This window comes from Sesamum indicum, linkage group LG10, assembly GCF_000512975.1.
Source record: "Sesamum indicum cultivar Zhongzhi No. 13 linkage group LG10, S_indicum_v1.0, whole genome shotgun sequence".
NCBI lineage: Eukaryota > Viridiplantae > Streptophyta > Magnoliopsida > Lamiales > Pedaliaceae > Sesamum > Sesamum indicum.
Genome location: NC_026154.1, coordinates 13,780,613 through 13,808,099, shown reverse-complemented (window position 1 = coordinate 13,808,099; position 27,487 = coordinate 13,780,613). Strand labels below are relative to the sequence as shown.

The following is a 27,487-nucleotide window of genomic DNA, read 5'->3' as shown; positions in this document are numbered from 1 at the left end:
AGCCCCCACAGTCCAGACAAAGATCTTTCTGCTGACAATAATGCAGCCCAGATCCACATACTTCTTCTTCTTCTGCTCCCCGGGGCCGAGCAGCCAGCTCTGCTGCGTCTCGTCCAGCGGCCGAGACAGCGCCGCCCTGTCGTAGTCCTGCAGGTTCCTACTCCTGTCGTCGTCGGTGGCGGAGTCAGCCGCGATCTCCAGCGACCCTCCCCACGGATCTCTACCATACATACTCATCTTGATCCAAGATTCTTGTTCTGTAAGCTCATGCACCGAAAGATTGAAGTTTGATGAAATGGGTGTGGAAGTGTGGTGGACTTATAGAGACTGGGGAGCTACACTGGCAATAATGGATTTGGTGGGCTGTGATGTTGCTGTATTTAGTGCATGTATGTATACATACATACATATATATATATATATAGTCGGTGTGTGTTTTATTTATTGGCGACGACAATAATCTGCGTTTTATTAATAATGTTTTAGCTAATGGTTATATGTAAAAGTTGAAATTTCACGAATAAGCTCAAAATTATGACTTAAATCACACGGGACGTGTGGTTATGTCTAATTTTATGTGAATATTTGTATTATTTTATATTAGTTATTATAATTTATTTATCAATAAGGTAAATTACATCAATACTTCATGAGGTTTGACATAATTACAAATACATTCCTGTTAGATCAATAATTACATTTACCCTCATTGAGATTTGTTCCGTCTTACATTTAACTCCATCGTTAGGGTTCTCTTGAATTTATCATATGTTATTTCCAAAATACGCATGATAAAAAAATTTGACTATGATTTGACCAAATCTTAAGACGAAAATGATCTTTGAATCAAATTGTAGCGTTTTAAATCATTAAGGGGATTAAATATTATAATCTCACGTATTTTGTACTTAAATATAATATTTTATTTTTTTTACTAAACTAGCTATGTTATTTGTCCATTAAATATACGGCGATTATCTTATATATTAGGATGAATTACATTCACACCCCCTAAAGTGTACTATAATTATAAATACATCATTGTTAGATAGAAAATTATATTTACCTCCCTAATGAAGTTTTGTTTAAGGAGTTTCTAGTTTTTCAAATTCTTTTTTTTTTTTTTTTTGCGAAATAAATGAAAGATGTCTTTGTATTTTCACACTTTTTTTTTTTGCAAGCATTGTAAGGTTTTAGAAACCTCAATGAGTGTCAATGTAATTTTTTATTTAATAAGAATGTATTTGTAATTAAACTAAATCTCATGAAATGTAGATATAACTCACCCTAATATATAAAATAATCCCCGCAATATTCAATGTACAAAGGGAGTGTTTGTCCGTACTTTAGAAAAGCGTTTTTCAGCTTCTGGCTCCAAAAAAGCACTTTTAAAGTATTAGGAATATCAGCTTCTGCTTTTGAAATGGCTAAAAAAAATATTTTTATGCCAAAAGCTATAAGCGCCTTGAGCGGTGCTTCTAGCTGCTTTGGCTTTTATGTAAATAAATCCAACTTTATATTTTACTATTTTATCCTTATTATAATAATCTTAACTCAACTTTACTGTTTCTAATTTATTTCTAAAACTGTATATTTAAAGTTGATATTGGAGTTTTCAAATAACTTAAATTTTAACAATAATTAAATTTACACTTTCACATATTTAATATTTTAAGTTTCTTTTTTTTTTATATTTCATGTGTTGTATCATCTAGTTGTATTATTTCGTAAACATATTATTATTTGATTAGTTAATAAATTAATTATTTTTTGCAATCATGCAAATTTTATCATTGTGCATAAATCAATGATTATATTAATTAGTGGGAGCATTATTAAATTAAGTATATTTTTATAATATTTTTAAAAATATAAATATGAAATATTTATAATCGAAAAAAATTATGATTTTTTGTGGCAAAATAATTAATAGTGACAAACAACAAATGAAATAATAAGCAAAAAGATAGTATATTTTTAACACATAGGGACAAAACAATCTTTCATCAATTAAGTTTATTTTCAAAGTGATTTTTCTCCAAACAATATCTAATTCAAACACTACTCACTTTTGGTTGTGCTACAACTTCTGACTTTTTGAACAAATATCACTTCTTTAAAAGTAGAAGTTTTTGCAAACACTCATAAAATCAACTAATTTAGCAAAAAATAAATAAAATACCATATTTAAGTACAAAGTATGTGAGATCATGACATTTAACTCCCTTAATATTTTAAAACATTACAATTTGGTCCCAGAAAAGGCATTTGAAAAGTTGGTCAAATCATAGTCAATTTTTTTTTTTTTTTTTTTTTTGCGAGCATTTTGAAAATAACATGGTATAAATTCATCATAACCCTACTAATTGAGTTAAATGTAAGACAAGACAAACCTCAATGAAGGTAGATGTAATTTTTTTTTTTTTATCTAAAAGGGATGTATTTGTAATTATGTCAAAACTCATGGGGTGTTGATGTAATTTACTGTTATCAATAGTAATCAATAAGCATTAGTTGAATTGAAGTATTACTTTCCAGATTGAATTGTTGTAGTTTATTTACCATTATTACTAAAAAAACGATCTACTAGAGAAATTTTAGTCCAGATTCGGTTCAATCGAACTTGAACCAATCACATGACAAATGCAATATACTTGCCGTATAATTAGTGTACAATTTAAGAAAAGTGTCAATCATATAGCAAGTGTAATACACTTGCTATGTGATTGGTTTAGTTCGATCAAACTTGATTCGAACAATAATTTTTCTATATTTAGACAAAAAAAAATTTGATTTTGTGAAAAGTGTTCAGAGCCCGTCTATGTTGAAGTAAACGATCCCTTTCAAATTTATTCCAAACAATTCTATATTAAAAAAATAAAATTTATTAATATTCTATAAAATATAATACACGATAAAAAAATAATAAAAGATTTAAAAAAATTATAACGTTGAACCACTCAAATAATTTCAATTATTGTTATTAAAGATTATAATTTTTTATTTTTAAAATCCATTAATTTAAACACAATATTAAAGAATTGGTCGATGAGGGTGACCAATCCACCACACGACACGGATAGTTTATCCAATTACAAGTATTTTTGATAGGTTTCTTTTTGTTTAATTTTAGTACAAAAAGAGTATGGTTGATTTTAATTATTACCAAACAATTTACAATTAACAAATCTGTCACATAAACTTTTGAAACAAAATAACACATCCTTGTCTCCTATGCGATGCCTCAATGATTGAAAATTCAATATTTCATAATTAATATATTGGGTCCAAAATTTATTTGACACGGTGTGTGAACAAGTGTGTGCGTGTCTGGAAGAAAATAATTGATTATTATAATTAAATTTTTTGTTCAGATTGTGTAAAGTATTTATGTCTTTTAGATAATTACACATATATTAAGAAAAAACGTTAATATTATTTGCATAAATCATTCCTGATTTTTAGAAAATTACGCATCCACAAAAAGAGAAACGTCAACATCATTATACAAACTACATATGCTTTTTTTTATTGTCAAGGATGATTTTCGCAAAAGACATAAGTGATTTATGCAAATAAATCATAAGTTAGATAATGTACGATAAGGGTCGAGTACTCGAGCTCCCTATAGATCAAGCTCCACGATCCTATTTGATAATCCCAGATGTATGATGGTCCCTGAGAAGTGAAAAACACGTTAGGCTAATCGGGATGGTTCCCGACAAAAATCCTCAAATGTTTAAGTAAGCCCAATTTCGATATGATAAATAAAAATTTGGACTAGTAAATGAGATAACAAATATAAATGTGTCTCACCATAAATACAGTAGTATTGGGGTATTTTATACGGCCATATGTTCATTTAATTTAATTTGGAATGATAATGGAAGTGAGTGTTATGATAAAATTGCAACTCGAGGGAGTTAATTATTATTAAATAACTTTTGAAAATATATATGTACTTAATGAAGAAATTTGAAAATATGAAATTTTTTTTCTCCCCTATTAGCAGTTGGGTACATTCGATAAGTATACGAAACTAAACAAATAAAAATAATATATACGTGTGAAAAAAAAAAGCACGATACTTTTGTTATAATAGAATCAAGAAATAAAATTACACTAAAACAGTCAAAAACACACTTGATATTATGGATAATTTAAATTTTGTTATATTTGTAGTCAAATAAATTTGGGGATAAAATAAATCATTGTCAAGATGAAAGGATTGCTGGAAAATAATTAATAAATAATAAAATAATCCCGCATATACAAAATTTATAAAAAAAGAAAAAAATAGTCAGATTGACACAGAAATATGAACTGCGTAAATTTGTAGCAGTGGAAGTATATGGATTCACGTATTCGGATCTAACTCGTCTACAAGCCCTTGTCTTGATTAGATCACAAACATATCCATTATTGTTTTCTTAAAAAGCATATGTACGAATATTTTTAAGATCACTTATGATGAATCTTGCTCAAATTATTGTTATGGAACGTATAAGGAAAGCTTTTAGAACATAGTAAAAAAATAAAGTTAATGACGCTAGAGCAAAGACAAAATGCAAGATCGAGGATAATGTTTGACTTCGTATTATGAATTTATTTTCAAGACACATTGTGAAAAGAAAAATTTATAACCAAAAAAAAAAACTATGAATCAATTGGTTATTATTAATTATTTGTGTTTGTTTGTCATTTGATTTTACTTTCCTTTTTATTTTTAAGATTATGTTAGATTATTTCTTTTAAAACACGCAACAGATAAATATACAGCATATATGGCATGACTGATGGCATGATAACTAGCAACAACGTCGTTATATGGTAAACGAGGGACTGAAATATTCCAGAAGATCGTCGCAAATAATTTGTAACGAGTAAATAATTTACTAACTAATCGCATCTTAATGTATCACCAGAACAATCATGACTTAATATTTTAGGACTTTATCCCACCAATGCTAAAAAATATGACGTTTAGGGTTAAATCAATTTAATTTAAGCATTTAAAAAGAATAAAGTTATAAAGAAAACACTATTTTCAACAATAAGCTGATAAATGCTTACAATAAACGTATGTAAACACCCCCTTAACTATTTACTCCGTGTTTGGATTAATGATTTTGAGACTGGTAATTTCAAATTTATGATAACAAATCATTTGGATTTGTTTGGATAATTTCATATTATAGAGGATTTCAAATGCTTCAACTTGTTTCCGTAAGGGTGCATTTTGATTTGATGGAAATATTTTGAGAAAATATTTCAAATGATTAAATTTGAAAATAATTTAAAATTAATCAGTTCAAAATAATCCAAACAAATTTAAATAATTTGAAATTCATGATTTCAAATCGTTTAATTTAAATATAATCTAAAAATATCGATGAATTTTAATTTTTTTTAATATGAAGATATTTAAAATAATGTTTCTAAATGTTCCATCAAATTCAAAATTTCAATCCAATTAAATAATTTTCTAAAAATGCTTTTAGAATTTTTTTTTTCATAAAATGAAGGGCAAAAAAAAAAAAAGCTAAATATTTTAATATAGGTTCTTAATCTTTTTGTTGAATATACCAAAATATTTCATAATATAGGTTCTTAATTCTTATAGCAGAAAAAGGTTCCAAATAAAAACCTTACGTCCAAACAGGCCCTTAATAATTTTCAAGAAAGAAAACCCCACTAATTCTCCCTCCCAAATTCACCCTAAACCCCTACTTCTCCCAGCCCCCTTTCCCTCTCTACGCACACCCCATCTTTCTCGATCTTCGGTGGGATTTCATCAGCCTGTTTTCACCCGTGAGGTCGCACAATCGGCAGGAGCATCATGCCCGAGGCGGCAATGGACACCACTGGTGGGTGGCGCATGGCGGGGATGGAGGTGCCGTTACTCAGCACCGACTCCATTGAGTGGCGTCAAGTGTCCGTCCCGTCCTCTTCCTCAACTTCTACGGCCAACTCTACGAACCACCCACTTGCCAAGGACTTCGCGTCTTGCTGTGCCATTGGAAATCCCCCTTCTTATTTCATCTGGTAATTAAACCCCCTAATGTTATTATGTATTTGCCTGCGGCTTGTCTGGCTAATTTATGTAGTACTTTTTCTGCTCGAGCAATGTTATTCCGTTTTTGGGTGGAATTTTGAGTTGCTAATGGACTTGCAGAGATGACGAGATACGATGAATTGACCGACTGTCTCATTTGCACACGATATAACTTGACCCCATTGCAAGCCTTGTTTCGTTCTCATGACAACTGAATGCACTTTTTTTGTTATTTCATTTCGTTCCATCGAGGGTCTTCTCCAAATCTATATACAAAAATCCTTTATATTTTTATTTGATTTTGGATTACCCAACTTCATTTCACATGATTTCGGGCTGTCTATGTTTACCACTCATTTCCAGTCTAATTACTTTTGGTAGCTGGTGCATAAAGCTACTCTAGCTGAATGTGCGTGGACCTTAGCCGGTGTTCCATGACTTCACAAGTTATCTTCAGTTGGTGCAGCATTAGTTTACTAACTTATATACACTTATTTATCCCGTCTTCTTGCTGTAGTATAAGTTAATGTTTGGACCTCATCTAGTCAGACTCTTTGTTAGTTGTTATTTACAACATTCGCTTCGAAGTCATAACAAAGGTCATATGGCAAACCGGCTTCAACTGACCTGTAACGAAAAATTCCAAGGCACATTGACTTCATTCAACCATCTTTGTACCTTTGACAACCCTGATCCCACAATGATTAATTATGAAGAATTACGCAAATATTGTTATCTAGGTATATCATGACCTCATATTGTTTGCTATCATTCTGGAAGTAGATTTTCAGCGATTAATTATGCACCATGTACTTAGTTCTATTTTATTCAATCATTTAAGATGGTCTTGTCATGCTTCCAGCATGGATATAATTATCTTTTTTAGTCTCATCGACCAGAAGTATATCCCTGGAATGTTATTCTCTATGTCATTCATCATCCATAATGTTACACATGCACATATGACCAAAGTGGATCCTCAATTTAACCTTATGGCTACACTTGTTAGAATGCACTAGCATTTACTAGTTATTGTTTCTTCATTTGTAAGCTGTGCCAGTTCCGATTTTACTATCCCTCTATAATATCCATGATGATTTATCTCCAGGAATCTGTCAGAATTTGTGCTACACGTCTCTGAGTAGGCGGTAATTTTCGTTAGTTACATGATCTCCTTAGTTGATTTCCCATGCGCAAACATTGGTTGATTGTTTGAAATTGTTTACCCTGCTTGCCCTGGTCGTTATGTCACTCGTTAACTTTGTTCCACAAAGGCATGCAGAAAAGTGCTTGTAACATGTTTTGAACGTTTTTTATGCTAACATGATTTTTCTGGAAGTTGCACCCAGAAAAAATGGGAAAAAAAGGAAGAAAGAAAAGCAATAGGGTATAATGATCTCTCTAGTTTCCAGACTGAGGTAATTTAGTTTGATGCAATTATTCTCTCAAACTTACTTGAACAATCCCCTTTTGGATATCTTGTAAAGCTCATGTACATGATAACAGTTATTGGACATGATGAAGTTGAAAAGCTTTTTAAATGGCATTGTCCCCATTTCCTTTTGTGCCATATAGTCCGCAATATGCATTTAGTTTCAGGCCCTAATATTAGTCACTTCTCTTTTTGGAACAATGTAAAAGGAAATAAAAACAGTAAAGATGGCTATTTCCCTTTTTGTGCATAAACTTTTCTAAGCCAAAAAAAATTTAAAGAGAGTTGCAAGGATCAGAGAGATAAATTAAGGGGTTATTAAACGAGATACCAAGTGCTCTAATTCTGAGTTGAAGGAATCAGGATCCTACCTTTTTCTGAAAATATGATGGAAGTAAATCTTGTTCAAGAATGTGGTCTGCCAGATTAAGAGTATCATGACCAAGTCTTACTAGTGCTTGGTAAATCTGGTTTACAAACTTAAGAACAATATCATTCTGTGGCTTGCAGCTCTTTCTTTTGTAACATTTTATACATCAAATTCCATTTGTGTCAGAATCATTATTGCACTGCAAATAGATTTTTGTCATTTATCTTGACTCAAAAATTTTACCAAGTTTCTTTTTATGTGAGCTCCAGAAGGTATGCAAATTGCAGCATGTCTTAAAATTTTCTTTTATGATGCAAATATTAATAAATGAGGTTTTCAGCCATAACATCCTGTAAGAAAGTATTTGCTCAATCAAAGAATTCTCTATAAAATAGTACTTTTGCTTGATTTCTTGTCTAAAGGTGGGGAATTTCTCCCACTCTTAGTTTTCTTTTTCTCTTACGGTGCATGGGAGTCTGAGGATTCTTCCTATTTATATGTGTCCCTTGATCTCCTTCCTATATAAATAAAATGAAAGTATATTATTATCCAGTAAAGATGCAGGATGGTGGATATCTGGGCTAATTTGTCTTATCCTCTTCTTGCCTGTGGACTTCTATCAATGATGGTATTGCCATCTCTCTAGTCTCTCCTGTTGCTGAGATTCTTTTTAGGTCTCAGTTTGGGGGATAACTACAGAGGCTTTATCACCAGCGCAGCATCATTTGATTGCTGTGATTTCTACACCACATTTTTGCAGTCCTGTTTCCTTCTGAGTTACATGCTGATGACCTCATGTGACTTTCTTGCCACAGGAAAACCAGTGTCACTCAGTCAAATTTGCTGGAGATCTTAGAACTACGTGGTCATAAAGAAATGTCAAGGATTGGACTGCGACTCATATTTCCTGATGCTCTCTTCCCATTTGCTTTCATTTGCAAAGATGAGGTCTGCTTATCTTCAATGACTTTATGCTGGCTGCTTAATTCATTTTTCTTCAATTTTTGATGCCCAGCTTCAAAGTCTGTGCTAATTTCCAATATGTCTAATGCTTTCTTTTGGATGCAGAGCAATTTTGCTTCTGGAAATCATTTGGTGCTTTATACTTTGACAATCTCAGGGGTCGCGTACCTCATCAGATTGAGGAATAATTTTGACTATGGAACTTCTTCTCTTGTCCCGACTAATGAGATTCTCGAGTATAACACACAAACTCAACCTTACTATGGAGCAATAACAACAGTTGCAGCGACAGCAGGATATCTGTTGATTGGAAGGAGTGACGGATCTATTGCTTGTTTTCAGCTTGGCGTCATTGACCCTAGTGCTTCAGGTCTAGGACAGGCTCTGGCTTTCTTCTCTCTTAGAACTTTTATCTTTAATTCTTCCTTTGGTTGGTTGTTAAATTTCTTGGCCATTTCACTCACTCATAAAAGTTGTGTGAGATGAAATTACTGATTTAATAGCATGGAATTGTGTCACAGATTGTTATATTATAACCAAATTCTTGAAGGTATGATTTGATTGGTTGCTAAAAGTTTGCGATCATTAAATTGTAAAAAGTCTGTTTGTGTGGTTGCTCAACCTATGGACTTTTCTATCAACTCTTTTTTCTGTCAAATTATGATTTCATCCTTCACTATTTCTGATCCTTTTCCTTTCCCTGATGTAATTTAGGGTTTGTGTCTGAATTGCGAGATGATGCTGGTTTTGGTCGATTGTGGGGCATATTGTCAAGGTATCTCTTTGAATTTTAAAGTAAATGAACTCAGGGTTACAAATCTTTATCACATTTCTGATTGTTGCTTTAAATAAAGCCTTCAAAGTTTTAGTTTCTAGCTTATTGCAGCTTCATGGATGAAGTGAGCATCAATTTCAATATATTTAGTCTTTTTCATGAGAAAAGGGATTACGAGCAACATGATAGGTGCCTGAATAGTGGTATTGGAAATGTAGCAGTACATTCAGCCTTTTCAGTTGGATCTATTAACTGTTGTCTACTTCTTGCTACGCCAATTAACGGGGTTTCCTTTTGAGGTGGTGCACTACTCCAAAAATAGATTTTCTACCATCTTTACGACCAGCATGGTTTGCATCTGAACAAGCCTCTATTTTAATGTGCCATGCTTCTTAAATGACAAATTTTACCTGGAGCAGACTTGACGTATTTCGAGATCCTTTGAGCAGTTTCCCAGTGAATAGGTCATAAGTTTTCCATTAATTGACTAACAACTCCTGTGAAGAAAATATCAGGTCTAATTACAGTAAGATAATCAACTTCCGCCAAGTTGTCAATGCTCGATCTTGGCCTCCAAATACTTGTAACTCTAGAAAGTAGGATTGAAATCCATAAGAGTGTCAAAGTGTTTATTTCTAAGTAAGCCTAGTTCTTGGAGTAACTCAAGGGCATGTGACTCGCTTTGAGATAGTGAGACTCATGTTTACCATGAGCAATCTCAATGTCCAGCAGTGTAGTAAAAGGCGAGCCACATAATGAAGAGGGCCTGGGTAGCCTAGGTTCTGGCTGGGCTGCCCAGGCCCATGAATAAAAAAAATAAATAAACCCCAAATATAAAAGGAATTTCAGCAAATTAAGTACTTTGCATGCATGGGTAACTTTCATTCTTGACTCTTCTTTATTCAGTTCTCTCTTCTTCCTCTTCCATCGCATCTTCTTCTCAGTTCTTCTCTTCTTCTTCTCTTCCATAGCAATCTGCCGCTGCTGTTCACTATTTATTTATGGTATGAATTTTTTTCTAAATTCTTGAAGTGTAAATTTTTGGCGTGTACAGCAGTAAAAGCTCTAATTATGCCAATTGAATCATTGAAATTGATGTGATTTTATTAATCTTTGAGTGCTTTAGTTGTTCTGTTAGTGTTTTCTTTTTGGGATGATTAATTACAATATTTTATTGTATGTTTATGTCGGTATTTATTGTAGACCGATAGACTTCCACATTCACATTATCAAAGCTAAGAGCATACATTGTTTTATATGTCTTATTTAACTCCTTATACATTAATCTAGTCAAAAATAATACTAATTATATAAATATATAGATTATTTCTTATATTTGCGCCATCCTTTGAAAAGGCGCTCGCCGCGCCGTGCGCCATGGCTCCAGGAGCCCTTGGCACCATTGTGCGCCGTGCGCCACTAACTACTATGATGTCCAGTGCTTAGGACTTTCGGTTTCCTTGGTGACAAATTGTCTCTACAAGCATACCTTGGTCTCTCCTATTCTTCCCAACTGGAGCCAGAGACATGCTCCTTTTCTGTTTGAATAATGTGATTCATCTACTTTCTCTCTTGTGATTCTACTTCTATTATATTTATATATGAATTGTCATCTAGGAATCCGGCGCTGGCCGCTGTACAGGATTTAGTAATATCAGAAGTGCAGCAGAGGAAGCTTCTTTTTGTGCTTCATTCTGATGGCATTTTACGAGTATGGGACCTTTCAAGCCGGGGTAAAATTTTCAGTCATGCAATGACAGTTCCGACATTTACAGGCAAGTGTCTTATCTAATTTACTATTTACTAATCCCATAATTGAATTGATTTTATGATTTGCTTTTTGATGTTCCAATTTTTTATACAAAAATATGATGACTATGCATGTACCAAAATTTTATTTCATTTATTAAGCCTGCAAGAAATATCAATTTAACAAAATCATATACTTGTGTGAATTGCTGGATTAGTACTAACTGGAGACGAAGTTCTGGTTGACCAAATCAGCAATAAGTAATGTATAGTTTATTGAAGTATGGTATTTGTCATAATATAAGTTGGTGTAAGACTTGATTAGTTACTCTTGCATAAATATTTAACCTTTTGTCTTTTAATTTTTTTTCTCAAGTTTATTTGTGTAACTCTTTCTCTATATCATATTATTGTTAGAAAATATATAATTCTTAATTTGAAAAATACACAAATTGAAGGTCCTATAAATTTTTTATATTAACTCGAGCAAGGGCAAAATCTACATTTCTTCATTTAAATGGGAATATTGAAGTATAAAAATTTATGCTCCCTTGAATTACCTTAAGAAACATAATTTGGATACATATATGTAAATACATAATTAAAAGAGAATATCACGCACACACCACCAAACAATAACGGGAGGAGAAGGCTTGGACTTAGTCCACACCTTCTCCTTTTCTTTTGTAAATAAAAACTTGTAAGACATCAACGCTTCCAGAATGCACATATGACCTACATGGAGTCACCTAAAAATTTACAATTTTTTAAAGTTAAGCTGTAGTTCAGTGATTATTTTTTTTAAACAATAAAAGATTAGTGAAGCTGGTTTTGGTCCTCGTCGTAACTGGATTCTCATTGTTTAGCCTAGATAAGCTTCTTAGGTAACTTTTGGTGTATGATTGATCCTTATTGTTTTTTTATCTATCTTGCTCTTGTGGAGTGTCAGTCACCAGTTCAACCAATGATAGCATATCTCATCTAACTTTTCTTTTTGTCCAATGTTAATTCTTTTAATGACTGACTTCATTGTAATTTTTTTTTGATAATTTGCAATGGCTTTATAACTAATATGATTTTCATTCACATATTGCTTTCAGGTGCATTTGTAAGGCTGTGGGTAGGAGAAGCTGATAATGATACTGGCATAATTCCTTTGGCTTTGCTGCATAAACAGAATTTGGTATGTGGCAACTGACGAAACAGCCCTGCTTTTGGATTGAGAGTTAATCTTTGAGAGTCCCGTTCTCATTCCAATTTCCTTTTTCTATCCATCCTGATTATTTGTTTGGTTTTTTCATGTTGGAATTGATGTAATTTCTGGTTACCCTTCCATTCAAGCAAGATCTTTGGTATTCTATTTCTGCCATTATTTTGAAACAAAACCCTATGGAAAGGATATCATATACACGTTCCCTATCAGCCATAAATAAAGAGGTCAACAAAGTATTTTTTAGCCCAGAATACTGTTACATTTGTGGATGTGATCCTTGTCCATATGTAGGAATCTTGATATCTTTAGGATATGGGATAATGACTACGCGATTGTATCACCCAATTCTGGGGCTCTTTCATGTATTGTCTCTGAGCATGTTCTTTTGCTCCAAATCTGTAAAATTAGGTGGAATTGTTGTTTGTCTTAGATGGCATAAATTCGGTCATTCTTTCCCCATGTAATTGCTGACTGGTCGCATCTTTTCTTTTTTCTCTTTAACTATGGTCTTAAAAACTTCTGTTGCGCTTTCAATTTAGTCTTTGCAGTGTGTTTTCAGTGCTTTCCTTGTATCGGATAAAACTAATCTTTATTTTGTGTTACAAAATACTTGCAGAATGCTCTCTTAGGCATTTCTATCTTTATGCCTTAATCTGAATCAAGTGATCTAGGATTTCATTTGTATCTATGTTGTACCTATGACACACATGGCTATTAGTTTGTTGAATCCTGCTTTATTACTTGTTAAAGGAGTATCGGTGGACATGAATAGAACTTGGGAGTTGAAAGCTGAAATTATTAACTCCTACTTGGCCAAGTTGATGAGGCTAAAGCTTCAATCTTGACTAGGTAATACTGGTCTAAGTTGAGCAACAAAAGATAAACAAAAGCTTTAGTGATTTTATTATTTAATGAAACCCTTAATGTTCTTAATTGTATCTTCTAACTCATATCTAGTAAGGCATTTCATATTTGCAGAATAACATCTTTAGGATGGGTTGGCTTCAGTCTCAAAAGAGTATCTAATACTCATAAGTTAGATTTCTGGTTTGATTACGGTTGTTTGTCAAATACTTCCACAGCCAGTTGGTGTTTATTATTGACTCATAGAAACAGTTTTGTGAATAAAATTCAGATTATCTTGCTTCTGATTAGAATCTCCAAACAGTTTCTCGTTGGTAGCTTGTGTAAAAATTACTACTTTTGTGGCAATTATTGGGAGAGGATCGTGGCAATCATGAATGAGGTTGTTTCCATGTTTTTGCTAGCAATTACCCATAAGAGCAGTTGTTTGCATTGTGTGGCTATAATTTCCTTCCTGGTGCAGCGTAAGTAGAGTTGCAACTTGCTGTTGGCCATTAACAAAGAAGAAATAGAATGAGAAGGAAAGGGGGCAGAGAGAAGCAAACAAGGGAAAAACAAGAGATAGAAAGAAGAGGAGGAACAAACAAGAGAAAGAGAACTTTGTAAATGTTTAATAAAAATTTGCAGAAAATACATGCTATTCCAAATTCTAAAGATGTCAGATGTATGAGTTGACCTGAAGAGTTCTCCCGTCAAGACAAGTAACTGAACCCTTAAGTGGACCATGGATGCATCATTTTCAAGAATAATATAAGACAACTAACAGCTTCAGATATTTTTAAGTAGTAATGTACTACTAGAGTCTACACAAGGCCTGCAATGTTTACATCAGTACATTCATGGCGGGGGGTTTAACCTCGACTAGCGATGCAGTGAATTGGCTGGAGAAATTTCTTGCAAGCATATGGTGTTGGAGGAGCTTAAAATGTATTGACAGGTCTCATGGTCAAAGTTGTGCTACATAAACAGACACAATATGACTTAAAAAACTATTTATTGCTTCTCTGATGCTGTGACGGAATTGTTCTTAGTGCAGACTTAATGTGATGCATTTGTTGCTGAACTGATACTTTAGACTTTATTAGATTTCTGACTTGATTTCGAATCAATTCTTGCTCACTCATTCTGTTTTGCCATACTGTTAAGGAAGTGAGCACCGAAACAATTTTTCTATACGGACTTCATTATAATGTGGGAGACAGGATACCGTTGTCACTGGAGCCTTCATTGAAGAAAATCTCTTTGGGACAGGTAAATAAATTAGTTACCTTATGTTTATACTAGTTATTGTTTGTAAGCGACCAATTCCCAATCATTGCGTTACTTTTGCTTCCTGAATTCTTTTAAGGGTGAACCTATTGATGTTAAACTTTCCTCGAACAAAGTGTGGATTCTCAAGGAAGAGGGACTCATAATGCAGGATTTGTTTTCTAACGACGTCAAGGAGTAAGTTACACAGATGCTTGTACTTTTTGCTGCTGTCCGTTTTTGGGTTTCTGCACGAAGCTGCATATTTTTTGTTGATATTTTCTACTGAAATCAAATTGATTTGAGATGCTTCTCATTTGATATTCTTCTTCAGGGATCTTTTTGATGCATTTGATCCTTGTTTAGTAATGCTTAAAGGTCATTTCTGTTGGGGGCCTTGCACGTCTGCATTTCCTTGCCTTTAGTCTGGGATAGTATGAACTATACCTAATATATGTAGTACTTCTAAAGTTTGTCTTTCTGCTGTCAGAGAACTTGTTTTGAAGAGTTAGATCAACCTGTTCTCTGCTTTAAGTTTTGCTAACACTTATCTTTTATGTGTTAGGGGATTAGCACAATACTATACTTTGCAGGAAACTCTTGTTGCTGACCTGCTATTTCAGAGTTCTGAGCATTCTTCAGATGATCTTCTTTGGCTTGCCTATTCAGCATTTTCGTCTTCAAAGGTTCTGTAATCAGTTTAGCTTTGTTGGCATATTTCTGTCATTATAGATCATTATTTTTGCAATGCCATGCAAATATTCATATTCATATTCTAGTGATTGTCCAATCAACCTGTCACACAAACTTTGTATTTCAAAGCCTGTAACCTTGGGTTTGCTTTTTTTAATGTTCTTAATGAATATGTATGTATTCCTGTATATTTTGAACCTACTTGTGCTGCATGCACATCAGCCTATCTTGTAGAGTTGGGCATTATATTGGTGAAAGAACTAATGTGATTAACTGATGGATAAAGGTTGAGGATGGTATGGGAACTAGTTGGCGTCCTTTTAGCTACTCTTGCTATGGATATGCAAACTCACAAATATTTGGATAAATTGGGTGACATACGTTTATTTCTTGTCCATGATAATGAGCTGCTTATGAAAAATGACCTATCTCTAACTGAAGGACCGTTAATTAGGTCAACCTGAACTGGATTTAGACTGATATATGACTATGATGACTCTTGTACTCTTATAATCATTGCTTCATCATCACTGGAAGCTATCTGGTTGTTGAGAACATTAAGGTATGTTTATAAGAGGAAAGAATTTTACCAGGATTCCTGGTAAATTAGAAGTATATGTCAAATGTTAACTATTTCTGATAGATCCTGGCATTTGGCTCATGTCCTTCTCTGCAAAATCTCACCGCATAAACTTTTGTTGAAGGTTGGACTTTGGCAAGCTCAAACTAGATTTTTCTTCCAATTGTTTCCTAGAAACTGTTGCCACAAACTAAACTGATTTTGTTTTTGGTCAAAATAAATGAATCACTAGGATATCTTTAAATGTCAAAATATTTGTATGAGGGTTCTGGAGCTCAAACACAAAGGTCAGAGGTAGTAATTGAGTTTTTGCATCTAAGGCTATTCATTAATCTGGACCTTCTATCTATGCCTATGCAATAGACCAAATAGTGCATCCACTTGACAGGGATATATCGATTTAGTGGAGGCCTATGGGGAGGATGAGAAAGGTAAATTCTCAGATAAATATACATGGATTGATTCTGGATTTGATCTTGTAGGTTAGATGATGTAGTCAAGGAAAAGTAATGCAAAAGGTATTAGCTCCCAATATCTTTGCAATATAAATGCTTGAAATGAATAAGGGGCAGAAAATGCCAATTCGTTAACAAAAAAACCTAAGGGGCTGCACTGATTTGATGTAGCTGAGCTATCCAACTACGTGTCCAAGTATAACTGGTAATACTAAGCTTTGGTTCAAGATTCTCTCGTCTGTAAAGTTCTATATTTGCTCTGTGGTCTTGCATCCTCTCAGCACTTAGCCTCATGAAATGCTAATTGATGCTCGTGATGTTTACTTATGGACCATTAGTGTGCTTATTGTCCTATCAGGCATTTCTAGAAAATGTTGTCTAACGAAGTAAATTTTAGGGTCTCACATGATGCGTCGTAGGTAATTTCTCCAAGTTTGCAGTATAGTGCAGGTCAACTTCTTTAGATGGTTGAGTGGTATACTAAATGCTTCTATTCTATGATACATTTGAGAGTTGGGCAGAATAAAACTTTTGATAAGATAAGACTCTGGTGGAAAATATATTCGTTGACTTTTTATTAGTTTAGAATCTAGATGCCATTGCCCATTGGAAGCGTGGTGAGTGCTGGAGAGACGGTTAGGCTCCGTAATTGGGTAGAGTTTTGAAATTACTTGTCTTTCATGAGGATTTGTCATGTGCTTCTGACAATGTTTTCTGGTTCTCTGTAATATGAAATAGAATGTAGACCCTTCATTGATATCTAACATCTGCCATTCATTGCAAAGTCCTCGAGATTTTTTCCCATTGAACAGTGACTATTCTGTAAGTATATATGATGAGTTATGTTAAAGTTTCTTGAACCAAAGTATATGCTCTGGAGTATGTTTAAAATGGGTCCATCAAATTAACATCTAAATAGAAGAATACCCCTAAGCTACATAGTTCTGCTGAGATGGGATATTGTAGAACTGATAAGCAGGATTACATTATTGGATGGTGGGATGTGGGAGTTTAGTTCAATAAACATACCTGTTGTAGATTATATCTGGTGCTTTTGCATGTAGAATCTCTGTGCAATTTTGACAAAATATTCGTGTTTGTGCAGGAGGAAATCACGCCATTTGTATCTTCTGTTTTACTGCGTGCATTGCTTTCCCCTGGGGTTCACTGCAGTGCTGTCCTGAGGCAAACGTTTGGAGATTATGGCAAGCACTTCACTGATTCAGATTTTGGTTCCTTCACTGTCGATGATCTGAAAAGGGAAATTTTGTCAGTTATTGAGGATCAGGTAGTTTTTTTGATACCATTTTAACATTTTGAAGTGCACTATTCAAGAGGAATAGGTTCTTTTTCTTTGTACTTGCTGTCGCCTGCTCTCTGACATTTTTTCTACTCCTTTAAATTTCTGAAGTAACATGCTATCTCCATCATGTCAAGTAATGTGCATAGCTGTCACTTCAGTTGATTTTGAATGATCCTTGAAAAATTGTGGTTGACTTTTATGAAATTGAGGTTGAACAAAAATATTGCAAACGGCCATTATCAGTAGAAAATACCAGTGTGGTAATTCCCCTGGTCAAACTGGAACTACATGACATATTTCATTTTTATGCTTTGCCTATTGATTTTTGTCTTGCCACAGTTGCAGCTGCTGTTATCAACGTTCTATTACTTATTCTTTGTCAAGGAGATGGGTGTTCTGGAAGTAACTGGGAGTTGATAAATGTGTGTTCTGTTGTAGGGTGGAAGTGGAAGTCCGGTTTCCATTCTTCAATGTTGGAGAACGTTTTGTTCTCGTTATGTAAATAATTGGTGCAAGTACAATGTAGCGTGTGGTCTGCTCATGGATCCATTAACAGGTGCTGTTGGTTTAGTCAGGAAAAACATAATCTCTCTCTGCCGCGGGCTGGAGGATGTAGAGCATATCATCTATGGTACCCTGTTTCATGTCAAATTATTCATATGAGCTTTTTAGTTAACTGATTTCATCTATTCATTTGTTAACAATGCATAATTTTCTGGACTTATGTTTTACCAGGTTCATTCGAGGAAGAAAACAAGTATATAAGCCGAGGAGTGGATTATTCTGGTGACGAGCTTGATCGAAAGATTCTATTTGAGTTACTACAATGTATTCGAAATGTGAGCCAGCAGTTAGGCAAATCTTCATCAGCTATATTTTATGAGTCACTTCTTAGTTCTCATGTATCATCTGAGGAGGTTGTTCCTCGTTTTCTAAAGATTCTAGAAACTGGATATAGTTCTTCGATTGCAGCTATACAGATATCGGAACTGGGAGCAGATACTGCTTGGGAGAAAGAATTATCGAATCACAGAAACCTAAGAAAATTTTCTACAAATATGTTTTTGTCGCTTCATGCATTGTGCCATCAAGCTAAATCGTGGGGCAAGGTTTTGGATGTGGTTGAGAGCTACTTAAAGGTGTTAGTGCCTCAAAAAATTGTACTTGATATGGATGCTGAAGCAATTTTCCACACCAATAGTTCTGCAATAGTGCAATCCACTTGCCAAATTGCCAAGGTGATGTTTGAGTCTGTGTTGGATGTTCTTATGCTGCTAAGCTACATGACTAGCATCAGTGGGCAGGTTAGTCTACATTTATGTTGCACATCCAGAAATGGATTGATGAAAACTCATGTTGCTTTTTATTTCTTGGCATGTCTTTCAGAAATTATCTTATATGTGGCTTTGCACTTCTTCGTGCCTAATTGGTCTATTAAGATATAAAAAATGGAAATATTCCTCCTCATTTATTGTTCTTTTCCCGCACTGTCCTGAGAACCAAACAGAGCATTGAATCAACACATGCAGAGCTAGCTTTTGTTGGAACTTATGTCCTGAATGTTAAACCTTGAAAAGATCATATAATTCTCATAACTTTTTTGTCCTGTTAAATGCTCCTAGCTTAGGATCTTAATTGGGGTGAACCTATTATGACTGGGACCAACTATTCTCCCCCTTCACCTTGCCTCCCTTTCTCTCTTTGGACATTCAGGTTTTTGGAAGTTGAGCTGTTCGCTTGAACCTATTTTTAAACTTGAGTTGGAGTTTTATGCAAGTAAGCAACTTATTTTTTTCTTTTGCAGATTAACATGTCACATGATGATGTTTCAAGAGTTAAACTCGAGTTAATTCCGATAATTCAAGAGACACTTACGGAATGGCATATTATCCATTTCTTTGGGACCACACCTTCTGAATCTCCTGCAATTGAAGATTTTAGTTATCAGCTTTCATCCTTACAGATTGGTAGGAGTGGATGAACTTTCTCTATGAGTTCACTTTTGATTGTGAATCTGATCATATACATGTGAATTTTTACTAATCGACAGATGCTAATATAATTGCTTGCTTTTAGGCTTATTCATTAGCTGTTAGTACACTTCATGGTTGATGTTTGGTCTTATTGATACAAAAGAATTGCTGATTAGAATCTTGATGTATAACTGGCTATATTCACACAGTTGGAGTTTCTGCTCACTGTTCTTAAGTTTACTTTTCTGAACAGCTAGACTGACTTCCTGAGTTTCTGCTTCCTATTGATTCTTGTCAGATAGCAATGAGCATAAAAGATTGTGGACTGGAAGGCTTGGGAAATGTGACTTTTCTTTGGCGTTTATCCTACTATTGAGTATACAAAGTTCCTCCAGTGAACTGGGCAACGTCTCTTTTAGCCGACTTCTGAATCCCAGCAGCTTAATTGGTCTAAGTCGGGAGTTCACCAGCTGGATAATTTGGGGAAGGAGTGGAGAAGAATCTTCTGTATTCTTCAGCAATTCAATTGATCTTGCGCTAGTCTTACTGAGACATGGACAGTTCAATGCCACAGAGGTTTCTTCCGTTCTACTTCTTAATTACTGTACCCATGTGTTCAGTTTAGGAAAAAAGTCCTGAGACAAGCTCTCTCTTGTTTATTCTAGTATTTGCTTACTCTGGTTGATGCATATTCACGGAAGGAGAGAATCTTTGAAAGCCTTCAGGCTGTGGATGGCAAGTTATCTGCACTCTTCCATCTTCTTGGATGTTGTCTTGTTGCTCAGACACAACGTGGATTGCATGGACCAGTTAAAGACAGAAAAGTTGGTGAAGCACTTCGCTGCTTTTTCAGGTACATAAAGATCTTTGTGAGCCCTGATTTCAGGTTTGTCTATACTTGAAAGCGATTGCACAGGTTAGGTTGTTCAACTTATGATTGAAACAGATGTAGATTCATCTCCATCATTTCTCTTACCTTTCCACATGTTTGCCTTTTGTGGGACTTGCCCATTGTATCTTTCTAACCGTGCTTGTCTATCTCTGGGGCTTATTCACTTACAACGTTCGCCGATTATGTTTAGTTTCTTATTTAGTTGTTCATTATTGCATTGGCATGTCTTTTATTTATTTAGTTTGTTTCTGTTTCATTCAAAAGATGCTTTAGATGGATATCTGTCGTAACTTTCTTTTGGGTACTAAATTTCGGTGGCAGATAAGCCACTTTATCACCAGATATTGGAAGTTCTATTTATCTTCTGTAATTTTGTTGTCCAGAGCTGCATCAATGGAAGGATCTTCTAAAGCTTTGCAAAGTTTGCCACGTGAAGCGGGATGGTTGCGAGTTGATTTCAGTTACGTTGAGCTGTCAATCAATTTTATTGTACTTCTGCCCTTGCTAAAGTTATGCTTATCTGCTATTGCTTCTTTGATTCATATAGTTACTCATTCTCCCCAGGCAGTTCTTCGTCAGCTGCAGCATGGAAACTTCAATACTATCAATGGGTGATGCAGCTATTTGAACAGTATAATGTGAGTGAAGCTGCTTACCAATTCGCTCTAGCTGCACTTGAGCAAGTTGATGAAGCTCTTGGCACACTAGATAGCAGTTACAGAGAGAATCTTGGAGAATCTGTGACTACAGTGAAGGGCAGACTTTGGGCGAATGTCTTTAAATTCACTTTGGATCTTAACAATTACCATGATGCATATTGTGCAATAATTTCAAATCCAGATGAGGAAAGCAAGAATATCTGTTTGAGGCGTTACATCATAGTACTTTATGAGCGTGGTGCAGTAAAGGTTTTGTGAATATTCTTATCTCTCTATCTCATTCTCTTTCCTTCGTGGACTATTACCCTATTTCTCAAGTATTTCTGTTTTATCATATTGAAGCTTCCCTATATTGGGAGTTGAAGAAAGTAGTCGAATTGATGAATACTAAATTCTACCTTTTTAAGTTTATCTAGACCTAGATTAGATCTTTGTCTTCAGTCTGAAAGTTAATTACTGCTGTGTTTTTTTCTTTTATTGTTCACAGATGCTTTGTAATGGCCAGTTACCGCTGATTGGTTTAGTGGAGAAGGTAGAGCGTGAGCTTGCCTGGAAGGTTTGATATGATTTCCCAGAGAATTGGAATATTCTTTTTTCAGATTACATCCGACTATATATGTAATCAATACATTTGCTCTGCAGGCAGAGCGTTCTGATGTTTCAACCAAGCCAAACCCTTTTAAATTACTTTATGCATTTGAGATGCATAGACATAACTGGCGTAGAGCTGCAAGTTACATATACGTGTATTCTATCCGCTTGAGAGCTGAAGCAGCAGTAAAAGATCATCAAGTCAGGGCTTTAACTCTGCAAGAGAGGCTGAATGGTCTAGCTGCTGCCATTAATGCTCTGCAGCTTGTTCATCCTGCGTATGCGTGGATTGACGCCCCAGTTGATGAAACACCTCCTGATAAAGAAAACTATCCAAATAAAAAGGCGAGGATAACCAAGCAAGAACAATGTAAATCACCCTTTACAGTGGTCGTTAAAAAATTATTAAATTCCTTTGATTATTGCGGTCTGTTATTGGTGGTCCTCCTGTCTATTGTTTGCGCTCTGATCAAAGTCTTTCCATGTCATGCTTCAGCTCCTCCTCATGATGCTCTGCCTCAAAAGCTGCCATCTTATTTAGATGTTGAGAAACTTGAAAAGGAATTTGTTTTAACATCAGCAGAATACTTGCTCTCTTTGGCAAACCTCAAGTGGACCTTTACCGGTATGAAAAAGAAGGCAATGGTTAATTCCTGATTATTTTGAAGAAGATTTCTTTTGTAATGTAAATATTTAGGTGTTACTTCTTATTTATCAAATTCTTTTTTGTGATTCACTTGAATTTGGTGTTTTTAAACCTCCATATGACTAGAATGTTAACATTAGTCACGCATCGAGATTTGTGTTTTTCATTTAAAATGACGCACTTCTCATATATTTCAGTATAGTGGCATCATTTGCAACAGTTCTAGGCTACTTTAAGAGAAAAAGACATACCCAGGCTTCCCTCCCCCGACTCAAGCCTTGTCTCTCAGTTTCTATTATAACACCTTTTATTTCAGGAAATGAAAAACCATCAGCTGACCTTATTGATCTGTTGGTTGAATCAAATTCATATGATATGGCTTTTACGGTTATACTCAAGTTTTGGAATGGCTCAGGTCTTAAAAGGTTGAAATCTGTCTTCCTGGAACTCTATAAGTTGTTGAAATCCCTTAATGTATTTGATGTGCTTATTGTGTGCAATCTGACAAATTTTTCAGGGAGCTGGAGAAAGTCTTTATCGCGATGGCACTGAAATGCTGCCCAAGCAGACTAGTCCCCTTATTGCATGGGTAACTACATGAATGTATTTTTGTGTACTGTTATGCCATCTTCTTATAGGCTCTATTAGGTTCCACTCTTGCTCATTTCTTATTTGCATGACCAGGAACCAAACTTCTAAATTTCTCTTCAGTAGTTTTTCAGATTATTCTTGAATTATCCCCTCGAAAGCTTCATGATAACAGATTAGCTTTTTCTATTGTTTTCATGCTCCGTATTTGAGTCTACTGAAAGTGCAGTTTCTCACTTTTTGTCAGGAAAGATCGTAAAACACATGGTCTTTTGTTGACTTCATCACAAGATGAGGTAGTTCGTGATTCAATTGATGCAGCTAGAACAGTTCAACAATTGACGGGCGGTAGCCATTGGGAAACACTTGAACTCTATCTTGTTCGTATTTCTTAGTACCCTCTTCCTTTGATATAGTGTGTTCTATATTTGACTACAACATGTAAGGTTTTTCTGGCATGCCTTCAAGTACAGAGAGAGAGTGTGTGTGTGTGTGAATGTGTTATTCAAAATCCTTTTAGTCTTCACTATCAGGTTATACTTTATTTATTCCTAATTCCAATATTTTATAGATATACATATATTTAGGTTTTCTGATGTGTCTGATCTGCTCTCTTGTTGTACTGGATTGTGCTCCATTTGTTGGGAAGTTAAGCTTAATTTCAACATTTTTTGCTTGTATATGTGCATTTTCTGGTGTTTTGGCAAACTCAAGGATTTTTATTTATTTTATTGGTAATTTCTAAGTGTGGGCCTTATGTTCTGTTCCTTAGGGCATGAACTTCTTATAAAGAAGGAAACTGTAGTTCTCAGGTTTCACCTTATGGCACATTGGTGGAATTAATATTTTATTTTTCCTGATGTTTTAAGGTTTCACTACTTAATGGTTCTCTGGAGCAATCTAGATATTCCTAAACCCAGGTTGATCTGAGATATTTATAAGTGACTTGGTTTGTTTTGCTGCAGTGGTTAAGAAGGTTTGATCTTGTATTTGTGCTTTACAGTTTTCTCAAATTCTGTAAAGTTGGCAAATAAATTAAGATGTCTAACAAAATATTTAATTGGGAATGATTTGTTTTTCTTCTACTTATTTTTGTTTCTTTCGAGTTTCCTTGTTTTACATTCCCTTCGTTCTTCAAATTTGTTGTAATTACTTATTCATTTGGCTCATAGTCATGCACTGAGATGAGTTTGAGGTCAGACTTTCTGCATCTGAGATTTAAAGTAACTTGCTTCTCACAAAAGCTGTTTCGTTTGTGTCTACGATGCCATCCTAAAATTTAGTTGGGTCTCATATTGCAGGATAAATACAGGTCTTTCCATCCCAGATTACCATTAATCGTTGCCGAGACTCTTCTTTCTGCTGATTCACAAATTGAGCTACCACTTTGGTTGGTTCGACATTTCAAGGTAAATTTTGCATGTATACTTTCTGCAGTTGGAATAAATATAATTTAGTGATGCTACACTGTGTTCCATGCTTTCCATAGTGAGAGCATATCTAGCAACCTAATGCCTTCATATCACGCTGACATCTGTTAAACCAACCTTGAAAATAAAAATTGTGCAACCTTCTTTTGAAATGTGCTAATTAACAAAGACAGTTAAAGGGGGCAGGTTCCTGTAAAACTTAAACTGATGCCCCACTTAACCAAATCTTTTGGTGATGTATGTGTGTGTTGGTGGATTTATCAGCTTGTATCAGCATTTAACTGTGAAGTAGCTATGAATTTGGATATAAGCGTTATGTGATAAAGTTAAGACACTGAGTGCAAGTAGATTATAAGACAAATATTTAGAGAAACATTTCAAATCTAGAATTCAATGAAGTGGTTTGCTTAATATGCCGGTGTGGTGCCAAAAATTAATCATTACCATACTCGGCCGAATTGTTGGTTGTTGTAGGTCCACAGCTGCTAGTTAATTATCAGTTGGTTATGTCAGGGTCTTGGTAGTGTTTTGAGACATTATTTATCCTGCCTGACATGTGCATGTGAGATTGTCTGGAGTGTAAGTAGGTCCTTAATTCAGTTACCAACTGACCTCATAAATAGATTGCTGCAGCTTCAAATCTTAGAAAGTGTTGTTCACTAACAAGAGTACGACATTCCACATTACTGCATCCAGTATCCTTAATTAGTTATGTTTCTTTTATCACCCAATATTTATCTATTCTGTTAGTTAACTAAAGATCCGTCTCTTAGTTTTAATTGGTTGTATGATTCAATGCAAATTGTACTATAATGTAGTCAGCTGTAATAAACCAGTTTTTCTTTTCCTTTACTATTTCAGTATTTTGATATTGAAATCCACTCAAAACTGAGGGTAAAATGAATCTTTTAGGTGATCTCTGGTTGCTTGTAAGAGTTGGTCAGCAATTAGAAAACATGTTGTTCAACCATTCTTCTATTATATTTGTGTATTAAACCAAGCGTATGCTTGTTTCTTTCCTAATTTTTCATTGACTGTTACAGGTTGGTCGAAATGAAAATAGTTTTGGAATGACTGGAAATGAGTCGAACCCGGCATCCCTATTTCGGTTGTATGTTGATTACGGTCGATATGCAGAGGCTGTTAATTTGTTGACTGAGTACATGGAAACCTTGGCATCAGTTGTAAGTTGTGCCCTATATTTCCTACTGGGCATTTTAAAAGTTGGTATCCAAATTAGAATGTCACTGAAGTTCATTAATCGCCTTTAAAGTATGTTCTGGTGCTTTCTTCAATAATTAACTTAATTTCATAATACATTAGAAATTAAATCAACTTTCTCAAATGTGATTTAGCAGTTGGGGCCTCGAGGGGAGTGGTTAAAATCTGCTTCCCTGCGCTTTATTTGGTATTTTCTTTAAGTTGAGGGGTTTGGTGGCTTAAGCTCTCATGCATGGTTGTGGTTCCTGAGGGGATTGGTGTGCAACACTTGTCCTCCTTGAATTGTCAATAACATCATTACATTATAGAAGTGAACCTATCACTATTCTTGGTCTTCAGAATGCCATACATTTATCAACACAAAACAACACATTCATGTTTTAGTGGGAATTCCAAAATCCAACAAGAGATGAAGTTCTGGTCTTCTATGATTGTGCTACTGTCCATGAATTTTATGCATGTCTTTGAGGTTCTGGCAATACCACCAGAAGCTATGAATATTTTTTTGCATGGATTCCCCATAGCTATTATCTTTGCTAAGAACTGAAGAGGTTTACATTATGTGCAGCGGCCAGCTGATGTTATCCGTCGTAAAAGGTCATTTGCTGTTTGGTTTCCATATACTTCAGTTGAACGCCTATGGTGCCTGCTCCAGGAATCAATCAAACTGGGGCACAGGATTGATCAATGTGATAAGCTGAAAAAGTCATTGCATGGGGTTTTATTGAAGCATCTCAATATTGTATGTCACTTAATCTTTGACTTCTTCCTATATTTATGTAAATGCGTGGGTCAATCTAATTATCATTCTTGCTTTGTCTTTGTCAAAAAAACAGCTGAAAGTGGACTCGGACGATGTTCAATCTTCTGCAAGTTAGTGTTTGATTGGTTTTTAGTGCTGGGTAGTACTTTGGGACCTATGCTATTCTAGGTGCTTCCATTTTTTGGAACTCCCTTGCATCTACATTCAGTTGCCTTGATCTACATCTGATACATAGTTGATGGAGAAGAATCAACAAAACCGTGGTTCAGGTCCCTTTCAACCAGCCTGTTTTGTTGCTTATTTATAGTTGAATGCAGGCATAAAGACAGTTGGTCGAGAAATGATTGTTCGTCTTGGCATTTAACTCTCGTAGATCTGTTCTCAGTTCTTTTTGTGGCAGCTCCTGTTCTCTGTAAAGTTGTACGTACTTCCATGCTGTAGCAGTCTATGCTGCCTGGAAAACCATTAGCATTAGATGGATGCTTTATGTTATAAAATAGTTCTAATGGTGAGAACACACAAATTGATATTCAACATTTAAAAGTGTACATAGAAGATCACTGCTGTATCCGACAAATGAAGCTGTCTGTCTGAACTCGAGCTTCTCGAAAGGTAAGGTCCTCAATTATCATCTTTTTGAATATGTCGAATCTACTGCTCCATGTGCATACAATTGATTTCCTGAGATACATTAACCAACTGGTTTTCCCTATGTCGAATCGTTACCTTCACAATGTTAATTCCATATTTTGGTATCTCTTGTGGATTCTTTAGTTAACGCTGATAGAGTTGTCTTATTTAGGCTGGAATTTAGCATCTATTCTGTTTCGGATACTACTGATTTTTGGAGCCTTGTTTGACTGCCAAACCTTGGAGGAATGCTGACAGTCCATTATAACTTGGGTGGATGATTTATAGATTAATTTGGCTGATAATATCAAGAATTAGTCTGTTTATTTTATTGAAAGATTAATGTCTAATCTTGCTAAATGCATGAACTGTAACAGTCTCATCGCTTTCTGGG

General features: G+C 34.8%; 2 protein-coding genes across 2 annotated transcripts in view; one reads left to right on the top strand and one right to left on the bottom strand.

Annotated features, from left to right (window-relative positions):
• Positions 1 to 392, bottom strand: part of LOC105172484 (endoglucanase 25-like) — a 3,942-nt gene extending 3,550 nt beyond the window's left edge. Inside the window, exon 1 of the mRNA XM_011093931.2 lies at positions 11 to 392. Coding sequence (XP_011092233.1) covers positions 11 to 237 — 227 coding nt within the window. The 5' untranslated portion in view covers positions 238 to 392. The remainder of the gene's footprint in view (positions 1 to 10) is intronic.
• On the top strand, positions 5,681 to 27,173 carry LOC105172483 (nuclear pore complex protein NUP160). The gene is made up of 27 exons (XM_011093930.2): positions 5,681 to 6,045; positions 8,673 to 8,805; positions 8,926 to 9,190; positions 9,535 to 9,595; positions 11,213 to 11,370; positions 12,445 to 12,527; positions 14,568 to 14,672; positions 14,770 to 14,867; positions 15,235 to 15,355; positions 17,503 to 17,685; positions 18,139 to 18,331; positions 18,436 to 19,004; positions 19,505 to 19,667; positions 19,972 to 20,249; positions 20,339 to 20,526; positions 20,949 to 21,025; positions 21,130 to 21,473; positions 21,712 to 21,780; positions 21,867 to 22,185; positions 22,312 to 22,440; positions 22,778 to 22,886; positions 22,979 to 23,050; positions 23,297 to 23,429; positions 24,351 to 24,458; positions 25,523 to 25,663; positions 26,269 to 26,442; positions 26,537 to 27,173. Exons 1-27 carry the CDS (start codon positions 5,840 to 5,842, stop codon positions 26,576 to 26,578), a joined length of 4,521 nt encoding a protein of 1,506 aa, XP_011092232.1. The 5' UTR covers positions 5,681 to 5,839; the 3' UTR covers positions 26,579 to 27,173.

What these genes read in the sequence shown, in the direction of transcription:
- LOC105172483 (XM_011093930.2), top strand. Translation starts at nt 5,840, where the DNA reads ATGCCCGAGGCGGCAATGGACACCACTGGTGGGTGGCGCATGGCGGGG. An exon ending in CAGCATTTTCGTCTTCAAAG is followed by an intron (nt 15,356 to 17,502) that starts GTTCTGTAATCA and finishes GTGTTTGTGCAG; the next exon opens with GAGGAAATCACGCCATTTGT. An exon ending in GATAACCAAGCAAGAACAAT is followed by an intron (nt 22,186 to 22,311) that starts GTAAATCACCCT and finishes GTCATGCTTCAG; the next exon opens with CTCCTCCTCATGATGCTCTG.